Source organism: Solanum lycopersicum, chromosome 6 (genome assembly GCF_036512215.1).
Source record: "Solanum lycopersicum chromosome 6, SLM_r2.1".
Taxonomy (NCBI): domain Eukaryota; kingdom Viridiplantae; phylum Streptophyta; class Magnoliopsida; order Solanales; family Solanaceae; genus Solanum; species Solanum lycopersicum.
In genome coordinates, this window is record NC_090805.1 from 45,389,998 (window position 1) to 45,411,750 (window position 21,753).

The 21,753-nt window shown below is 35.5% G+C and overlaps 3 protein-coding genes across 3 annotated transcripts; 2 read left to right on the forward strand and 1 right to left on the reverse strand.

Annotated features, from left to right (window-relative positions):
- The first annotated feature begins 3,048 nt into the window (after positions 1-3,048).
- Positions 3,049-4,967, forward strand: LOC101267534 (uncharacterized). Its single transcript, NM_001346895.1, has 2 exons — positions 3,049-3,509; positions 4,567-4,967. The coding sequence occupies exons 1-2, from the start codon at positions 3,084-3,086 to the stop codon at positions 4,738-4,740; spliced, it is 600 nt and encodes a 199-aa protein (NP_001333824.1). The 5' UTR covers positions 3,049-3,083; the 3' UTR covers positions 4,741-4,967.
- Positions 4,968-7,275: 2,308 nt separating this feature from the next.
- On the forward strand, positions 7,276-15,416 carry LOC101267244 (protein phosphatase 2A subunit A). The gene is made up of 13 exons (NM_001346892.1): positions 7,276-7,403; positions 8,088-8,503; positions 9,866-10,112; positions 11,068-11,180; positions 11,745-11,824; positions 12,102-12,243; positions 12,414-12,494; positions 12,937-13,041; positions 13,189-13,371; positions 13,712-13,804; positions 14,149-14,288; positions 14,367-14,433; positions 15,182-15,416. Exons 2-13 carry the CDS (start codon positions 8,111-8,113, stop codon positions 15,281-15,283), a joined length of 1,746 nt encoding a protein of 581 aa, NP_001333821.1. The 5' UTR covers positions 7,276-7,403; positions 8,088-8,110; the 3' UTR covers positions 15,284-15,416.
- Positions 15,417-16,052: 636 nt separating this feature from the next.
- Positions 16,053-20,940, reverse strand: LOC101266949 (aspartyl protease APCB1-like). The gene is made up of 9 exons (NM_001346888.1): positions 20,294-20,940; positions 19,429-19,546; positions 18,511-18,740; positions 18,197-18,433; positions 17,593-17,746; positions 17,411-17,496; positions 16,887-17,001; positions 16,709-16,781; positions 16,053-16,340 (listed from the first exon to the last, which is right to left on the reverse strand). Exons 1-9 carry the CDS (start codon positions 20,854-20,856, stop codon positions 16,228-16,230), a joined length of 1,689 nt encoding a protein of 562 aa, NP_001333817.1. The 5' UTR covers positions 20,857-20,940; the 3' UTR covers positions 16,053-16,227.
- Positions 20,941-21,753: the final 813 nt, after the last annotated feature.

Consider the following 21,753-nt stretch of genomic DNA (forward strand, 5'->3'; position numbering starts at 1 on the left):
TTCCTAAATAATTCTATACCCTCAACCCCATTGATTCCTTTAAGTCTCTTAATATGTTTGAATTGTAGATACAACCAAACTTAAGAGAGTGTTTGAGAATTTGTTTAACCACATAATTCATATTCTGCAATTGAAAAAAGTGATATTGATATTTAATATAACATACAAGCTTAATATGATACATAAAATGCAAACATAAAATTGATACATAATTCTAAAAATGTATCGTAAGTCAGCCAAAATGATACCTAACAGACACTTTATAGCCTAACATGATACAAAAATGCAAATTCGTATTTGATACATAAGTGTAACTACAATTATAAGTCTGTCTACTTGATACTAACATGATATAAGTTTGTCTACTTGATACACACATGATACAAAAAAGGCAAATTCGTATTTGATACATAAGTGTAACTACAATTATAATTCTGTCTACTTGATACTAACATGATATAATTCTGTCTACTTGATACTAACATGATACAAAAAAGGCAAATTCGTATTTGATACATAAGTGTAACTATAATTATAATTCTGTCTACTTGATACTAACATGATACAAAAATTGCAAAGTCATACTTGATAAATAAGTTTAGCTACAATTATAAGTTTGTCTAATTGATACTAACATGATACAACAAATGCAAAGTTATATTTGATACAAAAAAAAGCAAATTCGTACTTGATACATAATTGTAACTGCAATTATAATTCTGTCTACTTGATACTAAATGATACAAAAAATTCAAAGTTATACTTGATACATAAATATAACTACAATTATGTATCTGTTAGTATTTTCTGAATCAGATAAATAATCTAAAAAATATAATTGATACAGGAAATTAAAATTATATTCTTATTAAAGAACTATTAAGCATAAACCCCAAAAGGAGGTGACAACCAAGAGGATGAGCAACTGGGTATGATTTACATAAATTTTTTTTTTGAATTTCAACTTATTTATAAGTATTACAAATATGAGTCTGTTAGCATTTTCTAAATCAGATAAATACTCTAAAAAATACAATTGATACAGGAAATTAAAATTATATTCTTAGTAAAGATCTATTAAGCATAAAACCCAAAAGGAGGTTACAACCAAGAGGATGGACAACTGGGTTTTAATTTACATAATTTTTTTTTAATTTCAACTTATTTATACATTAGTAATACTTAATAAACAACATGTACAAAAAAATAAAATTCATACAGGAAATTAAAATTATCAACTTATTAAAGATCTATTAAGCATAAACCCCAAAAGGAGGTGACAACCAAGATGATGGGCAACTGGGTTTTTAGTTACATAAATTTTTTTTTGAAATTCAACTTATTTATACATTAGTCATACTTAATAAACAACATGTATAAAAAAAATAGTATTTACTGAATCAGATAAATAATCTAAAAATATTTTTTCTGATAACACAAAAATTCATTGCATGTGATAAAAAAAAATTTAAAAAAAAATCGAAATACGTACCGGTGGCAGTGGAGGTCTGGATATGGTCATTGCAAGCTTTCTACCCCTCTTCTTGGGTGTCTTTGCATGTGCCTCTTTTTGTGTTTTATGATTCTTCGAACTTTTGTTATCCATTGTTAGAAAAAAATGGCGGATAGAGATGGCCGGACAGATTAGACGAAGGCGTACGGACAGAGGCGGTCAGATTAGACGACGGCGTACGGACGGAGAGCACAACTTTGATTTTCAAAGGAGGACAGGTAGAGATAAATGGCGGACAACTTAGAGGAACGCGGACAGACGGAATCAAAGGCGGACGGATGGAGAAAATGGCGGACAACTTAGAGGAAGGCAGACGGACGGAAGGAATCAAAAGGAGACTGACTGAGAAAAATGGCGGACAACTAAGAAGAAGATGAACAGTTTTGTAATTAATTAGGCGGACGGACGAAGAAAATGGCGGATAACTTAGAGGAAGGCGGACGGACGGAAGGAATCAAATGGAGACTAACTGAGAAAAATGGCGGACAACTAAGAGGAAGATGAGCAGTCTAGTAATTAATTAGTGGGAGCGGTGAAAAAGGTTTCTTTATTTTGGGAAAATAAAGAGTAAAATAAGGGATAATATTTAATTGGTTAGTACTAATTATGGGAGTGGTGTATGGGTATTTTATTTGGGGAAAATAAAGAGTATAATTAGGGGTAAGGTTTGTATTAATTAGGATTCTAATTTATTTATGTATCTGTTAGATTAAATTTATAAAAAAATAGGGATTTTAGTAATTTTTTAAAAAAGAAGGGAAATATGGAGAATATGTAAACTTAAGTTGTATATTCAGGTAATTATTCCAATTTATTTTGACTCTAATGTTAATTAACTTAATTGATTTTGCTTAAAGACTAACCAGCTTTTTTATATTTTAAATGATTTTACTATCTCTTGACCTAAGAAAGAGCACCTAACCTCAGAATGTTTAACCTAAGAATGACCGAAACTGTATGACCCGAGAACGCCAAGACTGCAGAACGACTAACCCGAGAACGCCTGACCCGAGAATGCCCAACCCGAAATGCCTGACCCGAGAATGCTTGACCAGGGAATCCTTGACCCGAGAACGTCTGACCCGAGAATGCATTACTAGGGAATCCCTGACTCGAGAACCCCTGACCGGGGAATACCTGACCCAAGAACGTCTGACCTGAGAATGCATGACCAAGAATGCTTAATTGGAGAATGCCTGACCCCAGAATGCTTGACCTGAGAATGCCTGACCCGAGACGCTGTCCTGAGAACCCCTGACCTGCGAGACGCTGTCCTGAAAACCCCTAACCTGAGAACGCCTTACCCGAGAATGCCTGAGCTTAGAAAGCTTGAATAAATTGTATCCAAACGAATTTATATGCATGTACTGTACGTGTACGTGTGTGCGCATGTGTAATAAGTAATAAAATAAGGTAGTTTTCTTATTATAAATACCAAGGGTAAGCACAATCTTTGAGTGATCTGAAACTAACTTTGTTTTAATAAAAAAATCAACCGAAATATCCTATGTGAGTCGGATCTTAACGACCAATGAACCGGATCGCATTTCGGACCCGAAAGTAGTTTATCATGATAGTCTCGTCCACACACTTCTTATCAGCCACAACAATGGCTCTCACAGGAAATCGAATTCTCTGCAACAGCTCATCAACAAAAATACCGTTTACCCAATTCCCTCTTCGTCGTCCCTTCTTACTTCCCTCTCAGGGGAGAAGAAGTCAATTCACTGCATTCGCTGCAAAGAAGTTCACGTCAGGGAAGAACAAGAGAAGTTCAATTTCAACTAAAGAGCCAGTAAAAGAAGAAGAAGAAGAATTCCAGACGATCAATATTCGTATTGATAGTCAAGATAGGGTTTCTGCAACCACAACAACTGGTGATGCTTTTGTGATGCCGAAGCTTCCTGGAGAGGAAACTGATTTCTGGGAAGGACCTCAATGGGATGGATTTGGATTCTTTGTTCAGTATATGTGGGCTTTTGGCGTTCTCTTTTCGGTGCATCCTCAACCCTGCTAATTTGTTTTAGTATAATCTTTGTTAATGTTAGCTATTTAACATTCATTAGTATTGATTTATTTGTGTTGAATATGTGAGCCGTTTATGCATTCTGAACAGAAAAAGCTGTTCCTGCGAACACATAACTAATACTCTAGCTCCGCCTTGTGTGAAATATGTGTTTGGTTTGTATTCTTCATTACATACCAAAAATTATAGAAACTATTATAGCTGAGTTTATGTCAATAGGTTATAACCGATCAAATGACTACAAAAAACAACTTTTTCATGTTCAAAATTTCTTTTCCCACATTTAGATATTCAGATGTTCCACAATCTTGTTCACACTCACTACCACAGTGCATAAGATACCAGTCCCCAGACCATGCTAATGCGGGATGCTCTGTGCACTGGACTAACATTAACTTTTATGGAAGGTTAGGATTAAAACTAAATGGTCTTCTTTTCTATTGTCATATATGCAAAAAATGATATTTTTGTTAGATTTTTCGAGATGGACAATATTATGAGATGAAAGGGAATAATGAAAAGCTGAAAAATTACATTGTCCTGGTGAAGCTACCATTGGTTGATTCTTGATTGTGGGGTTAGTTTATCCGACTTTATCGGGTTATTTAATGACTGGTGCACTACCCATAACGACTTGCAGTTGGTCATGAAAGTTATAAATAAGTTTCTTGTTTCTTCTTGGTGCTTCTTAAGATTAGTTTGGATTACCAGCAACAGTTGTTTCTGTCTGACACAAGAAGACAACCAAAATGGTGAGCCATGTCAATTAATTTTATTTAGAAATTAGGATGGGTTTTGGTGTAATCTCATCTAGAGGAAGCCTATGCCTGTTTTCCATAATGGTTATGTACTTATGTTTGGTATTATAACCATGGAAATGGGAAATTGGAACAACTTGAGATACCTTTCGCAGAAGAAAACTTAGTATTTGTTTTCTATTTTTGCATCTTCTTTTTCTCTTAAGGTGGTGTTTTTAATATCCTTTATAGGGTTCTTACCCGTTTGATTTTGGCATCTTTATTGGCAGCTGATTGCATGTGGTATTGCTGTGGCCACATATAACGATGGAGCTACAGATTTCAAGGCTACTCCTGTGTATAAGGAAGCAATGGAATCACAAGAACTTCTTGAAGAACCAGAGGCTTCTAACTCAGATGTGTTTGAGTCAAATCCAACTGAAGAAGCACCTAGTTTGGAATAGATAAGTTTGCTAAGTGCACTTCTAATGAAGAATTCTGTCTTCATATTGTCATAATTACGGGTAAAACAGAAGTCCAGCTAAGAGTGCCCAACTTAGATTCGAAGCAAGCTGAAATGTAGACATTTTTATACTTTGTATCCATGTGGAATTGTAGTGCAAAATATACTGATAAAAGTATGGAAGTTGATCCTTTATTTTCAACTACAAGTCACAAGAATGTTCACAGAGTGATTCTCTTGCAATTCTTGTTCCATGTTATACAATATTGTGTTAGTTTTAAGACTCTTGTCGCATGGATGAGTGTATATTACTGCAGAAAATACCAAATTGTACAAGAGAAGACCCCGAACACTTTAATTCCAGGTGTTTGTCATGCTGAAAAGATATGAACTATCATATATTTCACAAATGTTTGTATTCTATTATAATTGTTGCTTTTGAGCTAACAATGATAGATGATTTGAGGTGATTGCTTCCCCAGAGCCCTTCTTCGGTTCTTCGTCTGTAGGATATTGATGGAGGAAAGGGATAGACTATTGCATTTGCAGGATATCATGTTTAACACTATGTTCAATTCTTTGGTGTGCTTTTTATTTCTGGTACTTTTCGAGATTATAGTATGTCTGAAAACAGAAGATTACTAGCTTTGTAGCATTTTTGTGATGTTAGTACAGCAGAATACATGCATCAATGTGTAGATGCAGTCTTCCTTCAGCTAGGTAGAACTTGAGATTACATACCTGAACATGTAGAAATGCCAACCTGCATCATATATGATAGTCCTTTGCATGTGTTTCACCAACTCGATATGCATTTACACTTTGATTATCAATAGAAGAAAATCACTCAAGATAAAAGGAAATATAATGATAGTCCACTGTGTCAATAAATCACTCCACTTCACCTAATATATCAGAAAAAGTCGTCATGAGAAAACCAAATATACATTTTACTAGGCAAAGCTGAAAGCTTCTTGCCCACAAAAATAAAAATGTTTGGTGACCTTTGTGATACTTAACGAAGTTGACCAGGTGAAAAATAATTCAGTGGCTTGTAAGTTTGATGCAACGTCCGGTAACTAAATATTGTTAAGGGTCCAGCCCATTGATGGGTGACCCATATATTTTGGGCTTTGTTGACTTCTTCTAGAAGTCTTGGGCAGCTGATGTTGGTGCTGGGGTTTTTTGTTTTGGAAGAGAAAAAAAAAAAGAAATAGAGAGAGGATTTGAGAGAGAAAAGGGTTGCTGGTTTTTCTGGACAGCGAGACAAAATTTCAGATTGCAAGAGATCCGACCGTTGGATCGTTCTGAAATTTTCACAGCTGGTTCACAACACATAGCACTACATCTTGACGTTCAGATCGTCAATCGGAGTTCTTGATCGTCTGTTATCGCAGCTGGCGTAACCTGCGTTTTTTTGGTGATATTTCTCAATTTCTCTTCTCTTTTGTGTTGTCTCTTATGTATGTTATTGTTAGTGGACTGTGACATCCTTGAAGACTGATTTGGGTGTTTTTACCCTCAATTTGCATAATAAGAGAAGAAGAAGGGTGGACTCCTTCAAGTCCCGCATACCGAAGGGGTTTTCCATGTGTGTCACTTGCGTATTATAATTCATATTTGCTTGTGATTCAATTGATGTGTTGCTGATTTGAGCTTGATTAATATAGTGGTGAATTTCTTTTGGTAAATTGGTGAAGTATATTTGGTTGATTGTCTTGAAGTCGATCCTTGTAGGTGTTGTATCCTACTTGTGTTGTTTTGTGCCTCCCCTCACAAATATAATTGTATTAAATCAACTTACTTCAAGAATGTTGTTTCTTTAAAAAAATACTCACAACCATTTTTATTTATAGTTTAATATACTAAAAATATATATTTAATTTTAATTGTTTAATTTAAGAAATTTAAAAATAACTTACCACTTACACCGTGTTATTTCCAAATTCATTTTGCAAAACATCGAATTTGGTATACTTAAGGAATGAATGACATAACTCATACAATAATTTTTATTTTTTCCTCATATAAGATAAAATAAGAAACAAATTAATACATACTAATAAAATGTACTATATGTTAATTGGAAAGACTTGAAATATATATGATTTGGTTCATTCCGTTGGTAAATATTAAATCATAGTCCATATGACCTAATCCTAACTTGCCACGTGTAAAAAATGGTTTTGCAAAATCATTGTTAAAGAATAATGGCATGAATAAATCTTTTTTTAAACGATAATGATATAGATGAACCAAACTTTTAACGGATGAATAAATGTGTTTTTTCTAAAAGTTCGATAATATATTTGAGTCTTTTCTCTTATAATAAATTTGATTTAACTAATAATTTAATGAGATGAAAATCTATACTCCATTAATGTAAGTTTTTCTTTTTCTTTATTTGGGTCATTAGTGATTTAGTAAAAGAGGTCTTCGGTAATAGGAAGTCATTAAATAATTAATTACTCTAAATAAATAAATAAAAAGAAAGGGAAAGAAAATATAAATAATTTAAAATCCCAAAAATGCCAATAAAAGGAAAAAAAGGAAAGAAGAAGAAGCCAAAAGCACCGGAAATAGCAGATCCTTCTCATCTTCTCCGGCAATAGATCAGTCTTCCGATAAATTTCTGCTGCTCTCATTCCATCCATTGCTTCTCAGGTACGAATCTCTCTGTCACACACACAGACGATACAGTCTAGATGCCTCGGCTTTGATATCTCGGTTTTCTAGAACCTTCTATTCCTATTATTTTCTGTATCTTAAGGTTCAAGCTTTCACTCAACCTATAAACTAGACGCATGGTCGCTTAAAGTATGTGGAATTTTTCTGTACGCTATCGAAGTCAGTTTTCATTTTATCTGAAAAAACTGCTTCATAAATATGCGCATTAATTACAAGTTACTTTTATGCTTCCGATCACAAATGTAAAGTGGAAATGTGAAAGATCAGTAATTTGACCGATTCTTTTTGTTGTCGGTTTGAGTAGTTAATTTCTTGTATGGTTAGTTGTTTTGATCAGATCACTTCATTATTCATGCAAATCTTTCATATCTTCAATTTATAAGTGAGTAAGATTTGTTATACTGATGGCAATATTGTTTAATGTTAAATAATGCAGGCATCAGTTAAATTTTATTTTATTTTCTCTTTCTTTTGCAATTTATTGCTTACTGATGTGAATAAAAACTTTTCCGGCCCATTTACTAAGCCTTCTATTGATAATATATATATATATATATATATATATATATATAAAGAAGAATTCGAGCTATTGATTTTTCAAAATATTTGCTGTTCTTGTACAGTTAAATAATTCAAGTTTTCATGAACATATATGGACAGATATTTGAGCATTGCGAGAAACCATGTCCGCTATTGATGAGCCGTTATATCCTATTGCGGTTTTGATTGATGAGTTGAAGAATGAAGACATCCAGCTTAGATTGAATTCAATCCGGCGATTGTCTACCATCGCCCGTGCTCTTGGTGAGGAGAGAACACGGAAAGAGTTGATTCCATTTCTAAGTGAGAACAACGATGATGATGACGAAGTTCTTCTTGCAATGGCTGAAGAGTTGGGCATGTTTATTCCATATGTTGGAGGGGTTGAACATGCGCGTGTATTGCTTCCACCCTTAGAAGGACTTTGTAGTGTTGAGGAGACTTGTGTTAGGGAAAAGGCAGTTGAGTCATTATGCAAAATTGGGTCCCAAATGAAGGAATCGGATTTGGTGGAATCATTTATTCCACTTGTGAAGGTCTGTATATTGTCCTAATATCTTTGAATGCTGCTTGACTCTATTTCTATGTTTGTTATATAGCTCTAGAAACTCTGTAAGATTGGTAACTCCTATATTCTAGTATAACTGTATAGTCAGCCTGCTCTATAATTGGGTTATTCCTTTTTCTCATTTTTGGTTGGTATGTGTGTTTTTGAGACCTTAGAATAAGGCTTCTGCAACTTCAATATGGTAGCTGCTGATTTCAATTTGTGTAATAAAGAAATCATATCTTAGCCTAGATAAATGCTAAGCTAATGTTGTTCTTCGTATTTTGTGCTTTGTCTCATGGTGACTATTGAAAAGATGGTAGAAAAACATGAAGGTTCATGGTTCATTACATGGGTCAGCAGGAGATATCTTGTAAATAATCTCTTGATCTTTTTAAAGATGTTCCCTTCTGGGTATCCTTTACTAATGAGGTTCAGAATTTGGGGAAATATATAAATTGGTTGCTGTATTTGGTATGCACTGACCCTTAAGAAAGTTTTAATTGATTGTGAGCTAAGTTGCTTGGTCTCGGGTACGGGTGTCCGATACGGGGATGGATCCAGAGGTTGAATCCTATATGATCTAAATTTTAAGATTCGGGGATATGGATCCATGTATAGATACGGGTGCGGAGATCGGCCTAAAATAATTCCAATTCTAAAAATAGAGTTATAAAATCTAAATTATGAGATATTATATGGAGAACTTGAGGTGAAATATTGAATAAGAGGAGAACCCCGAAAGGAGATAAAAGGAAAGGCAGTGGTAATAGAAATTTATACATACAAGATATTCATTTTCTTCTATTTCACCTTCGTATTTATTTTGATTATAGAAATCATCGAATCTATCCAGAATTTCCCCCTCAAATTCGATTAGAGTACCCAAAACTAGCTGCCAGATCGGGTATGGATCCCACACCCACATCGTGTCGACACGGGTGCGGACACAAAGTGAAGAGTCCGAGCAACTTAGGTTATGAGGAGGATATTGTGTGTGATTCAAACTTACGATGTAATTTACTTTATGTAAATGTTAATTCTGGGAATAGATAATACACCACCAGCAAAAAGTTCCCTTATCTTGGCTTATATGAAAAAAGAAAGGTCACATGAAACAAGAGTGCTTATGTATTTATTGAAGTTATCGCCTAAATATAGATGGTGACGTGATAAATTAGGATCTTGGGACACCTGAAATATAAACAAGCCCTAGCTAGAGTATTGCTGCTTGTGTTTAATTTGCTAGTTCCTTCATTGGTTGGTGATTTCAGTGTGCTAGTTAATAGATCAATGCTCGTACCATAGATATGATCCTTCAAATTTGATTTCCGTGGTTTCTTGTAACCAGAGACTGGCTACTGGAGAGTGGTTCACTGCTCGAGTTTCCTCCTGTGGATTGTTTCACATTGCTTATCCTAGTGCTCCAGAGCCACTAAAGAATGAACTGAGAACCATATATAGCCAACTTTGTCAAGATGATATGCCTATGGTGAGGAGAGCAGCTGCCACAAATCTTGGAAAGTTTGCTGCAACTATTGAACAACCCCATCTGAAGACCGACATCATGTCAATGTTTGAGACCCTGACACAGGATGGTATGGTATTTTCATTATGTACTCTTTGTATTTTATCCTTTCTTTGGAATGACACAATTTGCTTTTGCCTTTCTGGAAGTGGTCTCTTTTTGGAGCAAAATTCTTTCTTGATCCTGGATTCCTTGAACTCCTGTTAATTCTGTTGGCTCTTTATGGTTCTCTTTAGTCTTTATGTTAACATAGTGTCTGGGAATAATTGGTATAGTTTTTGAGAATTATTTTGGAATGAGCATTTCCATGTAGGCTCTGCTTTGATGTTAGGATTGGTTCTAGGACTTGGGCTGTTCAATATGCTGTCTGAGTAAATAACAGTTCAGAATTATTTTAGTTCATCATTTTCTGTTGACTCTAGTAGCACAGCTCATAATAGTGCCTAGGTATGAGAGAAGTATTGGAAAGCATGGTAAAAATTTGTGTTGATATACCCGTCTTTATTCAACAGTTAAATGAACATGCAAAAAGGTGCAAGTCATTTGAAATACAGCACGCATCTGGTGCTCTTTTGTCTCACTAAAATATACCGTACTTCTCTCAAAAAATTCTGCGTGAGGTTTTTGTTTGTGTGCATTTTCTAGGTACATCTTCAAGGGTTCTTTATTGTTCCTTAGATTTGAGTACATACACTCATCTGAGATAGAGGAACAATTATCATAGTCTATATTACTTGGACTGTTTTATTTTGTCTTAAGATATCACAGTTCATGGATGTGGGATATACTTTAGTATACACTAAAACTTGATAAAGGTTGAGCTATCCATTATGAAATCTTGTCTAGCCCCCCCTGTTCATAGAAAAAGTTCCATAGCCTGATCAATTTCTATTTGTCAAGAACTAGCCTGATATGTGCGTTGTACCAATTTTCTGTTAGTGGCTAATATTTGGTGTTTTTGTTGAGCTCTATTTGGTTTACTTAATTTATATCAGTCTGACTAAGGAGGAATTGGTTATATTCAGATCAAGATTCTGTCCGTTTATTGGCTGTCGAGGATTGTGCTGCTTTGGGGAAGCTGCTGGAGCCTAAAGACTGTGTAGCACAAATTCTTTCCGTCATAGTTAATTTTGCGCAGGTTAGCCACCAGCTTCACATTAATATTTTTATTGCATGCAAATTCAGTGATGAAGATTTCTGCCATGTGGTCTTTCTGGAAATCTTATAGATTGGTAATATTTTTGCTGTATTTCGTTTGTCACGTGTGACTGTAACTTTGCTCAGTCCCGACACTTTAAGCTTGACGAGGTATTGGGCGATTGCCTGGGAGTTTTTTGCTGTTTCATATTTCCCCAACTATAGCTGATAAGAAGCTTAAATTGTTAGCATGAGCTGAAAGTATATGCATATTGATGCATAGGCTGAAAAAATCCTAATGAATCCTTTTTTATTCATTATGAGTTGTGCACAACTAACTTTTGCTCTGTCATAGAAGGTAGTTCAAAAGGATGCAAAATGACATTGATGATATAACCCTTATGCTGATATTTCCTTTTTACCTTTCTGGAATTTGGTTCTTTTGCTTATTTGTATCAACAACTAATGCAATATTTTCATACAACCAAACAGTGCTGCTTTCTCAGTTATAGTGTCATATGGAATGTAGTTACTGATGTTAATACCTGTTCATTGATTTGAACAGGATAAGTCTTGGCGTGTTCGTTACATGGTTGCAAATCAACTCTATGATCTTTGTGAGGCAGTTGGACCAGAGGCTACCAGGTAGATATTTGTGATACTGTGCATTTCTCATGTTCTTTAATCTGTGTTACGGTTTACACTTTTGATAACTCAACCTTGCCAGTCAAGTGATGTATGTATTTTTTGTTCCTGAATTTTCTGTTTGTTTGTTTTTTAATGCTCAGAACTGAATATGATGTGGATATGAATTTCTCACAAATTTTGGCTCACCACAATGATTTCTTTTTCTTTTTCTATTTTTTTTCCTAGCGATTTCTCTCCCTTATGACTAATTCATGACCCTCATAAAATTCATCAGGACGGATTTGGTCCCTGCCTATGTTCGGCTACTTCGTGATAATGAGGCTGAAGTGCGTATAGCTGCTGCTGGCAAGGTGACTAAGTTTTGCCGTATTTTGAGCCCTGAACTTGCTATCCAGCATATCCTTCCTTGTGTAAAGGTAGAAACTTATAAAGTTCCTTTTCTATGTTACTGTCCCATATTCCTATATAATGGTTTCTACGTATAATGTCTCCTTGTGTGATTCCTTTTCTTAGTACATCTAAATATCAACCCTTGAATGATCCTTAATGAGTTTGTAAGTTTAACTTAACCACACTTTTTTCATAGGAACTATCATCAGATTCATCCCAGCATGTTCGTTCTGCTTTGGCTTCAGTTATCATGGGAATGGCACCTATTTTAGGAAAGGTATAAATTCCCTCGTCAGTGCACCAAATTATTGAGTTTGCTCTCCCATTATGGTTATATTGGTAAAGTAAAGTTCAGGTTCTGTCCACGTTGCTTCTTATTGTTGTCCTAGTATAACATGCTCATTCCCTTGTGCTTCTTTAACTTCTCTTACCTTTTCTGGAGTCCAAAGTTGGGATTGTATTTTAGCAGTATGTTGTCGATTACTGTAAGCACATGATTAGCAGCTTATCCTGAAGAAATTTTTCTTCCGTCTTACAGCCAGTATGGTGTTTATGTTTTTTTTGACTTTGGTGATTGTCATTTATCGTTCTCACTATAGTTTTGAACTTAAAATAATACCTTTTCCTGGAATAGGCTCGACTTTCTTTGTGGCTTTGTCCAATGTTTACTCAATGATGTCTCTAACAGGAGTTTAATGTTTCTGTACTGGTTATTATAGGATGCAACTATTGAGCAGCTTCTCCCGATTTTCCTCTCTCTTCTGAAGGATGAGTTTCCTGATGTTCGTTTGAATATTATCAGTAAGCTTGATCAAGTAAACCAGGTTAGCTATAATTCATTAATATAACTCTGTAGTCTGTACTTGAAGTTACTTCGCCTTATTTGAGGCTTGGTGGCTTCTGAATCTACATACCTGTAGGCTGTATCATGTTTTTCATGTCCCCCTATTTCAAACTAAATCTTATTGCAGGTAATTGGAATTGATTTGCTCTCCCAATCACTGCTGCCAGCAATTGTTGAACTTGCAGAAGATAGACACTGGAGGGTTCGGCTTGCAATAATTGAGTACATACCTCTATTGGCAAGTCAGCTGGGTGTTGGCTTTTTTGATGACAAGCTTGGTGCTCTGTGCATGCAATGGCTAAAAGATAAGGTTTGTTCAAAGCTTTCTGTTACTTGTTATTCTGCTGATAATTTAGAAAGAAAGAACTCCGAATATTCTAGTTTATGTCTGGAGAAAGTGATTGTATTCAAATGCCTGGATAAAGTGATTGTAACCAAGTAATATTCAATACAACCTTTTGAGATCATATCTGATGCTACTTCTTGTATTGGCCACTTAGTATCTTGAATATTACTTGTGCATCCTTCCTTACTTCTTTCAGGAGATACTCAAAATGAAATGATACAAATTGCATCACACTGTGCAACTCTTTGTAATGTTCTTGTATTTCTCTTTTATGTCTTCCTTATGATCATTCTTGGATTTGCAGGTTTACTCTATTAGAGATGCAGCAGCAAACAATGTAAAGCGCCTTGCTGAGGAATTTGGTCCAAAATGGGCAATGGAGCATATAATTCCACAGGTTTTCCTATTGCCTTCAATAAGCTGGTTGATAGTTGGTACTGCGATAATTTAGCAGTTTCTTCTTCAAGCCAAAAGTATTTATTTCTATTGTTATTGAATCATACATTGTTTATCACTGATTATGAAGAGATCATTTCTTTGCCTGTTCTTTAAAGAGTCATGATATGTGGAATTTCTTTTCCAGAATTAGTACATTGCTGTATGATGTTCCGGAATCAATATCTTTTATTGGACATTATCTGAATTCAGTTTTAACTATTAGAATCTTTCACATTTCTTTTGGTTGGGGGTGGGACGTCTTAGGTTTTCCTCTTCAAATAACTTGACTGATTCATTTTTCAGGTGCTGGATATGATTAATGACCCACATTATCTTTACCGGATGACCATCCTTCATGCAATTTCTCTTCTTGCCCCTGTCTTGGGCTCAGAAATTGCTTGCTCCAAACTCCTGCCGGTTATAATTACTGCATCAAAAGACAGGTTAATCTTCAGTATATTTAGGATTTACCATTTTGTTGGGTAATTGTTACACTTACAGGTCTAAATTTTATGTTCCAGGGTACCGAATATCAAGTTCAATGTGGCTAAGGTGTTGCAGTCTGTTATTCCAATAGTTGAACAATCTGTAAGTGCCAATTTACTTCTCATTGGTTTAAAGGCTGACATGTGTATATTTGTGTTTGTCATGCATTTGCTTTTATTTTTGTAAACTAGACTGTCTAATGAGCAACTCCACCTACACTAGTTAGCCTATTTGAACTCCGTATAACTAGGCCCAAGTCCAACAAAGTAGGAGAGTTGTGCTAGGTTGAAGGTAAGTATAAAATAGGCAAATTATGATGATTGTTTGTATTAACGAAATGCATTTGGTCACACTCTGCTTGGCACGAGTTACATCAGCATCCAGGTATAACAATAAATGAACGAAATGAACTCGGCCGAACAGAGCAGAATGGAAAATAAAGATTTGTATTCATAGTGTGTCTACTGGGCCTTAGTAATAATGTAATTACTAATATGTTCATGGAAGTTAGAAGTGAATGTTCGGCTTGAAATACTTGATGGAGACATTTCTTTATCATCTCATGAATTCTGTGAGATGTGTTTTTATTGCTGGAAATGTGGAAAGAACAAAAATCTGAGTGATGACTTGCCAGTCAAATATTTCACCATTTTCTTTTTATGTGAAATTCTAATCTGGTATGAAAATCTTGGTAGTGTGTGTTTAATAGTCAATTAATTTGTATTCACTGGAAATTTGTATTTTTTAGGGGGTGGAGGTAAGATTTGAAAAATGAAAAAGAAAAAGAGGAAAGAGTTTGGATCTCTAATTTATGAGTCTGTCAATATTAACCCCGAGTCTTTATGCACAGGTTGTGGAGAGCACAATTCGACCGTGTTTGGTTGAACTCAGTGAGGACCCAGATGTTGATGTTAGGTTTTTTGCCAACCAAGCCCTACAAGCAACCAAGTGATGATGTTGTCTAGGTTAAAGGAAATTGAATAGTTCAAATGTAGTTTTCTCCTTGTCTGTTGTCAAGTGTGAACGAAGATGTACAAGAGCTTTTGTCTGTCTTTAGATATCAAATACCATTCTTGTCAAGCAAATTTGGACATCGTCTAAGAAAAGTTACTTCAAGTTATGACCAACTTTTTTCTTTCAACCCACCATAAAAGTAAATTCAATTGAACTTGACCACAAGTTTTATGTTGTGTTGGTTTCTCAAGGAAATTGCACATGAATTAGAACTATTAGTATTGTGGAATCTAGAGAAAGAGCGTTTTACATATTGATTAGAGTTGCGGAGGATGGATTTCTCTGTGAAAATGACAAGGCCAACAGGGGAAACTTAAGGTTAAGTGTTGATACATATGTTTTCCCTGTCTTGTACACACAATTGACTGAAGACATTAGCACCTCAATTTTTCTACTCAATTTACACGCATCTCAAATAATTGACGCAGATACCTTCAACAGTCGTCGTTGCCAAGGTGAGAACCATTAGGAAGAAACCCCACCCCCCATCCCCTCTCCCCCCTTTTTTTTTCGTGTCTCGATTAGAATTTTCCACTCACTTTATTGACACACTCTTGGGTGCTTATAATCTTGCTAAATTTGGCTGAGGTCGCCACTAAGTTGATTGAAATAAGCACATTACCTATTTTACATGAACAATCTGCTTTTAAATGGTACAATTAGTGGGATGAATAGACTGCTCAAGACATTTGGTTTAAGTGTTCAAATTTTGTACTACAAATACTCACGATTTCATTACCATTGCATCAAATAGAAGAATAAAATGAAGCTTTAAATTGGATATGCACACTATGAGCATAGCTCTACATTAGAAAGCAGAATACATATATACAGCCTCTTCCCAAACATATAAAACAGAAATTATATATTAGTGTTTATCTATCAAAAAAATGGAAGACTGGGAACGTTCTCTGGCCGTTCACAATTTGATCTTATCCACCCAATCTTCTGGTTAACGTTGTCATACACGAACAACTGGCCACGTAGTGAAATATCTGCAAGAAATGACAGTAGTAAGGGAATGGTTTGCTTTAGACGAATCAAATGATAGCTATAGTTAAAACTCAAACTATAAAGCACATGAATTTCCTATGTCAAAGCTTATGGACTTTTGTCATCTGATTCATTGTTTGTGCAATTATCAAGAGGCTAACACGTTAATAGAAAAAAAGCTATCATAACCTTTTAATGGCTCAAATCCATAATAATCCATTAAAACACTGCTGATCATATTCAGAAAGGGTTATATATACGTTTCAAATCTAGAAAAGCTCCAAGTTCTACTGACTAACGAGTTGCTCCTGAACATCTATTCAGCTAAAATAAGTCTATAATGACATTCTGTCAATTTAGGAAAGAATACCTCCAAGTATTATAGCAGAGCCATCGTGAACGTTGCTTCCATCAAGTATACCTAAGCACACATTACTCTTTTCCTGCAGTATAATAGTTCTCCATTGTTGGTTAGAAGAGGAAGCAAAAGAGGAGGGGGAGGAGATGGCAAAGTACCAATGACCAAGAAAAAGCAAGGGACTACTCACACTTATAGTCAAATACCCTTCTGCAGGAATCCAAAGCTTAGTGGACACGACACGCCACTTGCTTCCGAATTGAAGGTTTAGAGGTTTGAAGAATTGTCTAACCTCTTCAATAGATCTGCATGCAAATAACAAAATATTATAATTATCCAAGCAATGAGTCAGCAGAAAAGTGAAACAGGAACGCATAAAAGGGAATTCTTTTTCGATCAATATTTTAGAGAACAAAGCAGATTATGCATACTAAGGCTGGCTTGTAAATGTAACTCTGGCTTCGAGCAGAAATCATTTCCATTTAGAGCTGGCGTCAAAAGTTACATGACAAAGTGAAGAAAAAAGTTTCGTGCTGATTGACGATCTCTCAATTGATATTATTTCCTGTATCAATGTGCTAGCCCTAGAAGAAAATTTTCACGAACACACTAACAGCTAGCATAGACACACCAGAGGGAAGTAGTATAAAACCTCTGACTTTAACTGTCACCTCCTGCAACCAATCATTAATTAAACAGGTATTATTGTTCTACCTTACTGGAAATTTAGCTCGCCAGCAAATGGGTAATGTCGTATCTGATGCATCCTTGATAAGATCTTCACTGGAAATCTCTTCAAGCTGCAATCATCGTGAAAAAAGGTGCAAATAGTTGGTGAATAATCATCAAAGAAATTCGTGGTCCTCTGAAGGCATGGATTTCTCAGCCTGACTTACCATGGAAATCAAAGCTTTGTATGCTTGATCTGTAAAATATGTATAAGTACTGCCACTGTCAAACACTACAGAATCTTGTCCATAGCCTCTGCTGCCTAATTGAAGGTCTTTGCCTCCATAGTTCATTTTCATCAATTGTGCTTGATAAAGATTACTGAACATGAAAGGATGAGGGTTAATAAGGACCTGAGGATATACCAATAGTCAGGACACATACAGGGGCGAAAGCAATCAGAACCTACAGAAACTGAAAAGAAGATAACTCAGACAAGTAAAAAATGATACATGAATGATATGGAAATATTTCTGTCATTCTTTTGTTTAGCTTTTTTAGTTTGGACATTTGTCAGCATCTCTTCTTAAGTAGGCGCCAGAGGATGATGAAAACCAACACACAGAAAGCAGTTTGCAACCTTTAAAGTATATGTGAGAAGAACCAGCCATATATTTTGGCTATCTTATTATAACCTAAAGAAATCAAGAAAAGGAACAGATAAGGCAACTCAAATACCGAAAAACAGAACCAGGCCTTAGTTGTAAAGGAGGAGTAAATATAATAGTACTAAAAAGGAAAATAGGACAGCCACCAAAATACTTTACTCACGGAAAAGGGTTATTCAGCATAGGGACCCATGACATCCGCCACTGTGGGACAAAGTCATTGCCTAGGAACAAGTAGCCCCCATTTGTATCAGTGCGAAGACAATGTCCAATAACATTGTTGATTAACCCATGACTCGCTAGCTGAGAAGGCAAACTGATTGGAGCTCTGCTGAGTCCTAGGATCCCATCAGTGCTTGCTAAAGTGTTGAGAAGTGTGCCTTGCTGATCATATGCACAGCTGACAAACACAAACTAAAACTTACAACTTTATAAAGTAGTATGGCCACAAAGTACAGGGTCTGGATTAATGTTTACCCGAAAACAACATTTGGCTTGGTTCCAGTCCCATTTGCAAGCACCAATTGAAGTTCATCCTTTGCAAGAACCCCAACAGAAGAGCTGCGGTCAGCGTATTCTATCTCATAATCACATTGATGGCAGTTATCACAATACTTGGATCTCAGATTCTCTTGTACCTCAACACAATATGGGTTTTTGGGAGGTATCATATTGACATTTCTGGGCTTGTACAAGGGGTGGGCTCCCTGAGAAAGCTTGTAACGTTAGAAACTAATATAGGATCACAAGTTTGAAAATAAAGAGCAGACTTTCTAACTATGCTTGGGCAACTCAAGTGGTGGAGAAAGTGTGATTGAAGAGGCCCAGTACCTCATCCACCACTACCTAGGTGCAATAATAAGGTATATAAGGCATGCCACCCCACAAGTAAGACATAGACAGATGATTTGTGACAGAGAACTTCACCGCAATGGGAGGACTAGACCCCAGAAAAGGAGGGGCCAGCATAAGATGGGGACTCCAAGTTCAATACCAATAACAGAACAACACCTTCTATGACATCATCATCCTTCATGATGAGATTTGTTTCTGAACCAATAACGACGACATCAACAGGAAGCATAAAAATACGAAAACATTAGACCATTTCTCACTTGAATTAGAATATCTTAAAACTTTGACCAAATCTCAACTTGTTATTCGGGAAAAGAACATGTGGTCTTTAGAGCAATAACAATCAGCAAGTGTCTGACTAATGCCATGGTATAAGGAACCACATGTCATTATTAACTAAAGGTATCTTCGTCAATCGTATTTTCGACATCTCCCTATCAAATAATAGTATCATAGCTAGCACCTTCTGGTTATGCTAGTGATGATAGTAGGAACTAGAAGAAGCAACTAGTAATAACACAAGCAAGAGTTAGGCATCACCTTGGCACAACTAGTGCATGGAGCATCACATTGGATCCACATCAAATCACTTCCCGTATCAATATCAAGAAAATAAGGCTTAGGAGGATTCCCAACAAGCATATATGTGTAGTACAACCTATACAGGAAATGATGTTAAAATCAACTTTGTACTCCAGTCGAACAATTCATGACCCAATTACAGCTTATAGCAACAAAATCACTTAGAGTGCACTGCAAATTTCAAAGATGAAGAGTATGGAGAATTATTAATAAATTGGTTATTCAATTAGAGAGATCTGGCATCCTTAAAATTTTAGATGAAAATTGTATAGGCACTTTGAAGAGTCAAGTTATCAATCTGTTCTCCTTGGCAGGCACCACTTCAGCAAGTTAAAAAAGGTTTAGACTTTAGACTGAGAAGAAAATGTCACTATAGGCTGATAAGGAAAATGTGAGAACCTCTCTCATGAGCTGTGACTCAAGCAATATATAATCTATGAATTTGAAAGAATAACTCATATGATCACTTTGTCAACTAATGAGATTCCTATGATCATGTTCTGCAAGTCCTAGTCGACTACAATAATTTTACTTGATCATTATATAGATGCCATGAACAGCAGTTTTTCCTTTTTCGCAATGCCCTTTCCTATAATTCCGCCAGTAAAGGGTATTCAGCTCTTTAGCTTGTTCACATATTGAGTATAGACAACCAGCTAGAAACAGTCAAATTGTTTAATGAGACTCTGAATATGTAAAGTACCTTAAATGGATATAGAGAATTCACATAACAGGTACCAATTAGTTAATGACTTCCAAATTAATCATGAAATCAAATATACAAAAAGGAAATTCAGTAGGAAAATACTTCAACCAAACATACCCTTCTGAATGAATATTACCCCTAACAGGAAAATTAGCAGAAGAATCCAACTTGGTTGCAGCAGAAAGAGACTTGGCAATCTTTTCTTGATCCATAAAGTTATCCGGTTTGAAATCCACAAACCTCCCAAGTTTGAATTCAACATCCGTCCTTGAATTCCAGGCACCACCACGCTTAGGATACAAAGGAAGAATAAACGAACTGTTGGAACTCTTATGATCCTGTTCCACATCACGTAATTCGAAAAGGGTCTCTTGCGTAAGTGAAGACCAAAAAGACAAGGCAATCAGAGAGATACCCAGAAGTCCAAAAACGATTGTAGGGCGGAAAAAGAAGGATCTTTCTAAGGAAACATGAAGAACGCCTGCATTTACATCTTGGTTATGCGGTTGGCTTTGTTGTGGTGGTTCTTCTTCTTGTTCTTGTTCTTGTTGTTGCTGATGAGTGGGTGAATCTGAGAGTGTAAATGCTGTTATGGTTTTGCCATAAGAAGGGTTGTCAGGTGGTGGTAGTGTGATTATCACTACCCCTTGTATTGGAGGAGAATTTTTTGTCTCCTCCATTACTGTATTGCTCTGAAGATGAGGAAAAGTGTGCTTTTTTCTACCTGCTCCAGTCTGCTGCTTGCTCTATATTGAACGCCAAGTCAATGAAATTGAATAGAATAATGGATATGACTGATGACAGGTGAAACAGACAGTTGGAAGATACCAAGCACTTTCTGGGAATATCAACTTCTTCTTTTTTTTCTAACTTTGGGAAATAAAATGTTTAGATTGGCTTAAATATTGGTTAAATTTATTTTTAATTTAATTTTTATTTTATTTTTAGAAGTATTTGATAAATACAAAAAAAAAAAATGTAGTCCTTCTTTACTTTTTATTTTTATGACTTAAAAGTCATTTAAGTTTGATTTAATATTTTTCAATTTAAAACTAATTTTTTTAAATCAATTCAAACGGGCTCTAGATATTATTATTGATATAGGAGAAAAGATATAAAGACACCATCGAAGTTGTCTCATATTTGCATAAAGACACTTAAACTTTAAAAGTATCCTATCACACCACTAAACACCTATATATCGTTGTAAATGGGTCATTTTTACCCATTCCGTCGTATATGTAGTGCACGTGTTGCTCACTCTCTAGGATAGAATTAATCCGATCCGACCCTTTTTTTAAAAGAAAATTCGTCTTCTCCTTTTCATTTCATTTCTCAACTTTTCCCTAAAATCGAACGAAATACACAAGTGTTGTTGATAAAAATGTTGATGTTGACGATTTCGTTGTTGATCGTTGTTGATGTGTATTTGTGAAGATTCTTTGAGATTGAAGGTCTAACAGGTTAGGGTTCTAAAACATATGATAAAAATCTTCACTTATTTCGATTATTCTGACTTTATGGATTATTATAGTGTAGAAGTGTTGGAATCGACCTCCTACAGTTGCCATTGTTAG